A 10,020-nucleotide genomic window follows, 5' to 3' on the forward strand; every position below is an offset into this window, starting at 1 on the left:
CTAGGAGGAGGCAAGAATAAAACTATGTTAGCTGGTGGTGAATGCTATGCGCAGAGGGCGATGGTGGCTCCTGGAGACGGAGTGAGTGCCCCGAGGGAAATCCTAAGGAGGCGGCCTTTGAATGCCCATGGTCTGGGGGAGCGGGGCAGCCTTTCCTGGACCCTCCTCCTGCGCCTCCCCCTCTCCCACTTGGGGGCCGTCTGATGCAGAGCTGGGGAGCCACAGTCACTGGCTGCAGAGGGCACGTGCGCGCCCCACCTAGGTGACAGGCGCGTGCGCGCTGGAGGGCGGGAAGCCGGGCCGGTCCATGCGCCCCGCAGTAGTGGCGGTTGCAGCCCCCGCTCGAGGCTCGAGGCTCGGCCTAGTGGTGCGCTCAGGGCCGAAGGGAAGGAGCTGCTGCTGGCTCTGCCGGGGCGATGCCGGTGACGAAAGTAAAGGGTCGCCCTTTCTGTTTCAGCGTGAAAGGCCAAGTGAAGATAATACGGCTGGTGAGGACCCGGCCGTGGGATGGGGGTCGTGTCCAAATGCGCTGCGGGGCCGGGAGCTGTGGCTGTAAAGCATGAAGCGGAATGCTGGTCTTCTCTTTCGGTTTGGTTTTTCCCATCAGTGCCTCCCTAGAAGACTGGCATTTTGCTGTGCACCTGGTGGGGGATGGGGGGCGAGGGGGGGCAGGGTGGGGTCGGGCGGGTGGAGGTGGAGAAAGAGGTACTGTCCTCCCCTTCGGGGGGTTACCCTCACATTCCTGAAGCAGAACCAGCATCTCTACATGAATGACCTACACTTGAAGGACCCACGAGCCAGGAACTCAGGTTACCAAGGGAGGCCGCTGCAGGTGGCCCACTCAGATGCCAAGAAGATAAAAGACCAAGGTGTCCGTGCATGCTGGTCTCCTCCTGTGAGCCAGAAGTCTGATGTGCTGGAAGGCGGCTGATACCGTTCAGAGCCAGGACGATGGACCTGCGGCTTTCTGGGGCACCAGCATCGACTTCAGTCAGATGCTCAGAGGCTTGGAGAGAATGAATCATCACTTGAGGACAGTGACCGGGCCAGTGAGAGATGTAGAAACTGTCCTAGGAGGAGATATTGGAGAATTCGAGAAGAGAAAAAGGGGCAGGAAATTTTTTTGAAAGAGATGATATGTCAGAGAGCCAGGGTGGAAACAGGACAACAGTTCCACTTCATATGAACTAGTTTATATTGGGAAAGTTCTGAAATTAAGTGGCCACTTGGAAAGGCAGTAGGTACCCAGAGGGCAAAGGTCACAGGCACAGATGAGCACTCAGTGACCTGTTGGAAGAGCTTCGAATGTCAGTGATTGGGTAGAACAAATTGCACAGAAGGTCCTTCCCACACCAGAATCTACGAACCTGAGAAATAACTGTAAGTCAGAATACATAAGAAAATGACTCTTTAGTTCCAAGAATGGAGAGATTGCTTTGGGTTGGGAGTCAGTAATCCAGGAGACGTGATCTGAGGGGCTGTTGTTTTAGGCCAGGAACTGAAAGTTCTGGAATACTGAAGAAGGGACAAAGTTTTGTAAGAAAGGTTTGGCTTTTGACATAGTATTACCCTCAAAAACAACTTGAGTATTTAATGTACCACAAGATCTGAGCTAGGACCTGGAACAAAGACAACCAAGACAAAAATCTCTGGCTCATGGGATGATTCATTTTAGTCATGAAACAGAACCCTGCCTTGTGGCAGGAGCCGTGGCAACAGAGACAGACTCTCAGGCTGAGGCTCCAATGCAGGCAGGCTTTGGCTGCGGCTCTTCAGAGCCCAACAGCCTATGGGCCTGACTTGAGATCAGGGCAGGTTGGGGCTGTACCAAGTTCCCTTTTATACTTGGCGGCTGGATGGTGGAGTGGTCCCATCAGGTACAAACTATGAGCTGATAGGTGCTAAATGGTCCAATCAGTCATAGGATTGAAAATGGTCCAATCAGACCTGTAGGTGGGGTTTCCTGAAAGAAGATAAAAGGCAGCGCTGTTGGGAGCTGAGGAGACTGTTCCTGGCCTCCGAAGAACGAAGCAGCATCCAGCAGCTGACCCTCCAAGTAAGGAAGAGAAGCCAAAGGCCTGGCAGAGATTGGGCTGCCATACCTGCCTCTGGTCCTATCTCTGATATTGCCTGAAAGGCACAGCAAAGGCCCCAGGCTTGGTATCTCAAACAGCTGTTTGTTGTTGTTGTAGCCCAACAACTCACAAAGAGCTGTTAACACCTGGTGTCTCTGGCACCCCCTGGTGGCTGGTGGTGACCATCAGGACATTCCCTACTGAATCAAACGGACCAATTTCAATGAGGAAAAGGTTATTTTCACATTACTAAAGTAACCGGAAGAATTATGACTAAGTGCCCTGTGTAGCTTTAAGAGTATGTAGATGCCATCAGCTGGCAGGCTGATCGTAGAACTCTGGCAACGGAAGACATGACAAAACTAGATTTCAAGAACACAGAGACTTTGGGTGGGGCTCTGTCTCCTCCGAGCATCATGCCATTGACACACTTCCTGGGCCTCACCAGCTCATTTTTGCCTTTAAGTCACTTAGCGTTTCTACAGTCCATATCTTCATTTGAAAATCAGGAAGTTGGGTTAATGATTTTCTGATCTTTTTAGTATTACTATTTAATTAAATTGTCAATTCTGATTGCATTGTATTTAGGTAAGAGGAAGTATGTAAAAAGTGAAGCCTCAGAATTGGTGGTGGTTGTTTTTTTTCCATACAGGAGGGTCTTTCTGAGAATTGTTTTTCTCTGACAGTTTTATTTTTTTTTTTTTTTTTTTTTTTTTTTTTTTTTTTTAGAGGCATGTTTTATTTATTTATTTATTTATTTGTTTGTTTGTTTTGTTTACACATGCACTGGGTACAGCCAGAAGCACGGGAGGGTGAGAGAATTCACCAGAGCCAGAGCGGGGAGCAGAGCAGGCAGAAGGACCGAAGTACACTGCTGAGGGGAGCAGCGGGCGGCAGGAGAGGTCTGCGCGCCATGTGGGACCCTCCTCTGGTGGCCGGGGAGCAGCCGGGGATCAAACCAGCGCCGTAGAGGCCGCGGGCAGGTTCGCAACCCAGCGCTCAACCGCTGTGCCACCAGGGAGGCCCTCTCTGACAGTTTTAAATGTTTGCTACCCAGTATTTTTCATGGCAACACTCTTCAGTTTAAATTGGACAGCAGGCTCCAGATTGTTAAAGAGTTAAGGCGTGGGGGCTTCCCTGGTGGTACAAGGGGTTAAGCACAGAACTGTGAAACTGTCTGCAGCCGCTGCAGCACAAGTTCGATCCCCGGCCAGGGAGCTACCCCGCAGCAGACCTCTCCTGTCTCCCCGCTGTTGCCCTCAGCAGTGTATTTCAGTCAGTCTGCCTGTTCTGCTCCTCACTCTGTCTCTGGTGAATCCTCTCACTCCCCACCCCTCTGCCCTGTACCCCAGCTCTTGTATGCATGAATAAATAAAATAATAAATTAAATCCTAAAAAGAGAGAGTTAAGGAGTGGTGAGTAGACAAAAAGGGTTTATAGCAGAGTATGTACATACTTGTTTGAAGATCGCTGCAGGAAGAAATAGAAAATAGAAATAGAAAACAGTTTCTGCGGGGAACAGAGAGAAAGGAAGGTGTGTGTATGTGTTTCAGTTTTAAGAGAAGACACCTTAGATATGTTTCTAGGAAGGAAGGAGAGAGTGGAGGAGGTGAAATTGATAGTATAAAAGGACAAAGAAAACATTTAATGGAAAAAGAGCAAGGCAACAGATGTGAGAAGTAACAGTATTAGGTGTACAGGTAGAGTAGTGAGATTAAAAGAGGGACACCAGGGCCTCCCCTAGTGGCACAAGCAGTTGAGTGCCGCGCTGTGAAGCTGCCCATAGCCTCTGCAGCACCAGTTCAATCCAGACCGGTGAGGGTCCCAAATGGCGCGGCAGACCTCTCCTGTCTCGCCTGCTGCTCCCCTCAGCAGTGTATTTCGTCAGTCTGCCTGTTCTGTTCCCCACTCTGTCTCTGGTGAATCCTCTCACCCTCCCGCAAATCTGTCCTGTACCCTGGTTCTTGTATAAATAAATAAATAAATCTTTTTTAAAAATTAAAGAAAAGAGGGACACCAAGGCTCCCAGACACAAAGATACTCAGCACCCACACACTTTGGCCATGCCTCTTTTACGTGTGTGTGTGTGTGTGTGTGTTTGTGTGGCCGAAGCCCATATATTTATTTTAGAAACAATCGTTTTTACAGCTTAAACTTACGTTCGGTGATTGAATAATCATTTCTTTTTCTTACAGGCACTAACTGTGACATCTATGACCCTTTTTATTATCGCGCAAGCACCTGAACCATACATTGTTGTCACCGGATTTGAAGTTGTCGTTGTTTTATTTTTCATAATTTTATATATGCTCAGACTTGATCGCTACATGACCTTCTTATTTTGGCCTTTGCTTGTAAGTGTTCCGTTTCCTCATTTAAATTCACAGCTTTTTCCTGACATAGTAAGACATTTTAATAAATCCTCCTAATTTTGTGTTAAGCCTTTAAGGTAATTTTCAACAGGCTTAGGAAGAAGGGACTCTGCTCTCTGCTAATGTGCTAATTGTCCCGGGGGAGATTTTCAGGAAATGTGGCTGCCTCAGAGCATAAATTCTCCGAGTTCCATCTCTCAGTGACGTGACTGTCCCATCTGTTAGGAGGATTCACTTAAGCGTAGTCTAAAAAATGTTTAAGATCATGGTTAATAAAATAATGGAGCATTCTTAATCTTTATTTCCCTTTTGTTTTCTTTTTGCATTTTGTTATTTGTTTTGCTGGACCTTTTTTTTTTTTTTTTAACTCTCCCTTTTATTTTTTTATAGAGGCATGTTTTTTATTTATTTATTCGTTTATTTGTTTTTGTTTGTTTTTTTGTTTACACATGCACTGGGTACAGTCAGAAGTGCGGGAGGGTGAGAGAATTCACCAGAGCCAGAGCAGGGAGCAGAGCAGGCAGAAGGACCGAAGTACACTGCTGAGGGGAGCAGCGGGCGGCAGGAGAGGTCTGCGCGCCATGTGGGACCCTCCTCTGGTGGCCGGGGAGCAGCTGGGGATCGAACCGGCGCCGCAGAGGCCGCGGGCAGCTTCGCAACCCAGCGCTCAACCGCTGCGCCACCGGGGAGGCCCTAACTCTCCCTTTTAAATGCATGTTGAGCTGGCCTAAAAACTGAGGTAGAGATGGGGCGGATACACAAGTATCTACAACTTGCAGGTCCCTGATCACTAAGCAGAAAATCAAAATAATTTGGGACACTGAATAAAGTACAATGTTGTCTTACTTTAAAATGTTAGTGCTAAATAATTTTAACTCATCTTGTAGAAGCTTATTTAATAGCATGTGGAAGCTTATTTAATAGCATCTGTCATACTCACAGTATTAGAAATAATTGCCCAACAGAGTGTCCAGATGGTTCTAGAAATGATCAAAATAGGCCAGTTGAAGCTATTAATTAAAGTGCATATGACCCCCGTTAGCCTGGACAATAAGCTGGTTCTAAGAGAAACTGAGGTGTCTCCCTTCTAAGACATCCTCCACCACTCCCCGCCCCTCTCAGCCCTGCCCCTCTCTGACTGGACTGGTCAGTCTTCCTCGTCTGTATTTCTGATCATCCTCTAGGATTCCAGAGTCCTGATACTCTAAGCTGATAGCCCTTATTCAGGAGCTAGAGCTTCAAAACTATTCTCAGAGTATAAACCTGTCTTAAAGCAGTATCTTCCGGAACGGCTTTTGAGGGCCAACGATGAATATTTCAGGCTAATCACAATCAGTCCAAACATGGGAAAGTTGGGAAATAGATAGTCTCTCTCCAAACTCCTCCTTGACCTACACTTTCGACCTGAACCTTATTGGAGGGAGGTCTAGGAAAAAAGAACAAAGTCTTCCTCAGAGCTGAAATACCAGTAAGTGGCAGAAAGGGCTCAGTGAAATGGTTCCAAGAATTTCTTCAAGGAGATGTTGAGTGTGGCCCACATCTTCTTACTCTTATACTCAAAAAGTTGTATAGTGACTATTCCAGGGTTCATAAAACGTATACATTATAGATTTATTTTTCTCCAAACTATAATAATCCTCTGGAACATCTTACATGTCACAGTAATAAACTTGGAACCCCAAGTTCAACGAAACATACCGAGAGGGAGAGTGGCCTATGTGTCGTCACCATTTCCCTAAGGAGCAGGACTGACAGTCAGATTGTTGACAAACAGCGCTACGCCAACCGAGCCTCCGCTCCATTAGGAAAACTAGATTCTCTCTGCTCTTGATCTGATGAAGTCACTTATTCAAATGTTCAGTATCCACGAATTGCAGGTTCTGGAAAGGGTTCTTTGGTGAGACAAAACACAAATTTGCAGATGAGAAACTTTCAATGTAGCCAAGAAGCAAGACAGACGAGCACGCTAGTGTCACTGCAGCTGCCATGGCTGTTGACCCAGGCCGGTGCGGAGGCAGCAAGAGTAGGGAGCAAATCCCAACGGGCTCGCATGCGGAGCCCAGGCCGGAGGACGAAAGCATTGAGCAGCAGACGGACAGGGGGGCAGGTCTTTCTCAGCAGAAGGAGCAGTGTACGTGTTCGTGAGGGTCTAGGGGCAGGCAGTGTGATCCCCTGGCCCAGGTAGTTAAGACTGTTTGGGCTACTGAGTTGTGAAGATAGGAGCCAGAGGGGAGGCTTGAGGGGCAGTATAAGGTCAGAGCATGCAAGGCTTTGGGTTTTAACCCAAAGGCCATGGGAAGCTATGGAATCTTTCAGTAGGAGAGTGTCACGTGACCGGGGGGTGGGCACTGTCAATAATGATTGAAGGGGAACAAAATTAGAGGGGAGACTCAGACCACTTCAAAGTCTGTTACTATAAATCAGGCATGAAAATGATAAAGGCCTGAGTGAAGGTTCATAGCAGCAGCTGGAGAGAAAGGAGGTGTTATTAAGGTAGAATTGACAGGACTGGGTAACTCAGGAAGTAACGTGATAAGGCTGTTTGATCTACAGTGTAGACAACTCCACATTGTATATTACTAAAACGGGCTGCTCTGACCTGGCAGTGTGCCGTTCTAGTGTAAACCTCCTCCATAACACATCACCCACTTTCCCAACCAGGTAAGTTCCCTCCGACTGCATTTAAATTTAAAAAGGAGCCTGTTCAGTAAACGACAGGTGCATCACAGGCTAAAAGCATCCCTGTCGATGAAATACAACACAGGTGTCATTTTACTATTGTTTGGTTTCCTACAAGATAATCACTAAATAAATGTGTTTAATGAAGTAGAACTGTCAAAATCTTTAAGGGACTTTTATTTGTTTGTTTGTGGTGGTGTCGTTTTTTGGTGATCTTCATGTAAAGCTCATCTCTCTTCTGTGTTTTCAGGATGTCGTCAACTCACTGGTTACAGTGACATTTCTGATCATCATAGCCGTGCTGGCGCTGCTGCCAGAAACCACACTGTCCACAGTCCTGGGAGGGGTAAGTGGGGGGGTCTTTCCAATTTTTCCTTTAGGTTTGATCAGAATTCAGATTTACTTGGAAAATATATACAAGAAACGATATCATTGTCCTCCCGGGGGCTTCTCTGCCAGTTTTTGTGTGTGAAGACTTATCCTGGTTAAGGTGAAGAAATTAAGGTGATTTCACAGTAAAGCTGAAGGTAGCCAAGTGAAGATGATCCTACATGTGTCCCAGAGGTATGTAGGTTACCCTAGAGGGGGAAAGGCATTACTGGTTGCGGCAGTAATTACTGGATGAGTTTCTCAGATGCCAGAACCTGGATGTGGAGGAAACTTGGATGAGGTTCATAGCTCTCCCTTTTAAAGAAAAGGACACACACTACCTGTTAAGGTGAGATGGGCTGCTCTATGCTTTCTCACTTACTGTCCAGATCCTTCTTCAGAGGGAATAGAATAGATGCCACATGAGAAGGGAACAGAATGTACTCAAGGGTTGTCCTGAACACTGCTTGATGAGGAGCCAATTAGTTCCATCCGACTCTATCCTAGAAAGCAAGCCAAAAATGAGAGTCAGGTCAGTTGTAGTTCTAGCCAATACTCTTCTGAGATTTCTTATGGGAGATTCAAAATCATTTGGCTTTTCTAGGTTCTGATCTAGGGAAGTGGATTAGAAAGTTCTCCGTAAGCCCCCTCCTACTTCCCTGTTCTGTTCATGGCATGGGCTACCTCAGAACTGACACACTCAGCCAGCCACGCATGTCAGCACCCACGGACTTTCACCTCCCATATTAGGCCCCGAGCAACTTCATGAGGGATGGGAATTATTCTAGAAATTAGATATTACCAGAACAGCAATTTCCCCAGCTGTCTTTAAAGAGAATCATGTGCCTCTGAGAAAGAGGGACCAGGCAGAGGACTGACTCATGCCTTAAGTGCCCCCGGCGGGTGCTGTCGAGGAACGGAGCTGAGCTGTCCACGTGGCGGCCAAGCCCTGGAAGTGCAGTGGGTCTGGATAGAGGTGGGCTGTATGTGTGAAATCCACACTGAATTTCTAAGACTTGCTGTCAAAAAAAAAAAGCATATAGAATATTTAATAACTTTATTATAGCCGGGATATGTTAAAACAGCAACATTTTGGATCTATCACACTAAATAAAATCTATTATTAAAATTTTACTTTTTTAAGCTTTGGAGTACGGCTAGTGGAAAATCTGGAATGATGTGGCCTACACGGCCGATGCGCAGGGCCCTGGGAGGGCACTGGGCTGGACGCGTGCCCTATCGTCGAGTCACTTAGAGCTTCACAAAGGAGGCCAGAGCTCAGACAGCTGTTGACAGAGTTACTGCAGGACATGGGAAAGAGGAAGCAACCACCTCTCTCGGGCAGCAGAATGGCAGTTCTCCAGGAATAAAGGGAGAGGACGCAGGGTCAGGAAAGGCTAGGCAGGAGGGACTCAGTGTGGTCAGAGCCAGGGAGAAGCCACGATGGCTGGAGCCAGCAGAGGCTTCCTGGCCCCTGGATGTTGGGGACTGGACAGCATGTGAGGAAGGACACCCCCACCTTCTTCTGCCCAGGGCACCAGTTCTCAGACAGCCGTCGGATGCCAGAAGTCCGTGTTCTCTCTAGTTTATTGCCTCCACCTCGATGTTATTATCCAGAGGCCTATTTAGAATCTCACCAGTTTCGTGGATGCAGCCAGAGTACAGAGCCCAGCCTCTCAGCATTCACTTTGGAGCATCATGTCACCCTAGTTCTCCACAGCTTCTATCACAGTTACTAATGCCTTGGTTCCATCTTGAGGCGGTGTTAATGTTAACCCTTTCTCCAAATGAATGTGCAGTGGGAAAGCCAAATTCTCGAACTTTCCTACTGGGGCCTGAAATGCTGGCGGAGAACTGAATACCAACAACAGAGCTTCCCACGGCTTGTCCAGGAGCAAGCCAAGAGAGCCACTTGAATATCATTCCTTCTCACTTAGATGGTCTTTTTCCTTTCTCCAGGGGGTGACTGGGAAACATGGGGATGAGAATAAAATGAGCCCTGGGGTCCCAGCCCCGGAGGGGAGGAAGCGGCGGGCAGGCCTGGTAAGCTGCGGGAACCGCAGCCCCAGACCAGCCGCCCAGTGACGCCGTGTCTTTGTTCCCAGGTGTTTGGATTCCTGGCAGCCGTGTCCTGTCTCGTGGATGCAGCACTTATTTACCGGAAACTTCTATTTAATCCCGGTGGTCCTTATAAGAAGACGTCTGCGCATAACCGAATATAAATTTTGTATTTTTATGTTCCTTTTTAGTTGAGGCTAAGTATTAAACGTATGTCTTTATTCTTACACCTATTTTTCTGTAGAATTTCTCATTTAATTCACTCAGCGTGGGAGCCGGAGGGAGAGATTTAGGAACTCTGCGCCCAGCTAGCACCCTCCCTGTCACGTCCACGGGAGGTGGGGTGCATGGGATCAAACCCACTCTACCCCTCCTGGACCCGGGTGCCAGAAAAGAATGCACTGAAATGGCCTCCAGATGGCCTTGGGGGCCCCCTGGGGTGGGGGTGGGGGCGCTGGCAGCTTGGA

The 10,020-nt window shown here is 47.8% G+C and overlaps 1 protein-coding gene across 1 annotated transcript; it reads left to right on the forward strand.

The window, feature by feature from the left end:
* Window positions 1-416: 416 nt before the first annotated feature.
* LOC311185734 (chemokine-like factor) lies at window positions 417-9,717 on the forward strand (the record flags this gene model as incomplete). Its single annotated transcript, XM_084256541.1, has 4 exons — window positions 417-488; window positions 4,271-4,429; window positions 7,377-7,472; window positions 9,601-9,717. The coding sequence occupies 4 exons, from the start codon at window positions 417-419 to the stop codon at window positions 9,715-9,717; spliced, it is 444 nt and encodes a 147-aa protein (XP_084112667.1).
* Between the last annotated feature and the right edge of the window lie 303 nt (window positions 9,718-10,020).

This window comes from Talpa europaea (assembly GCF_964194135.1).
Source record: "Talpa europaea genome assembly, chromosome: 16".
NCBI lineage: Eukaryota > Metazoa > Chordata > Mammalia > Eulipotyphla > Talpidae > Talpa > Talpa europaea.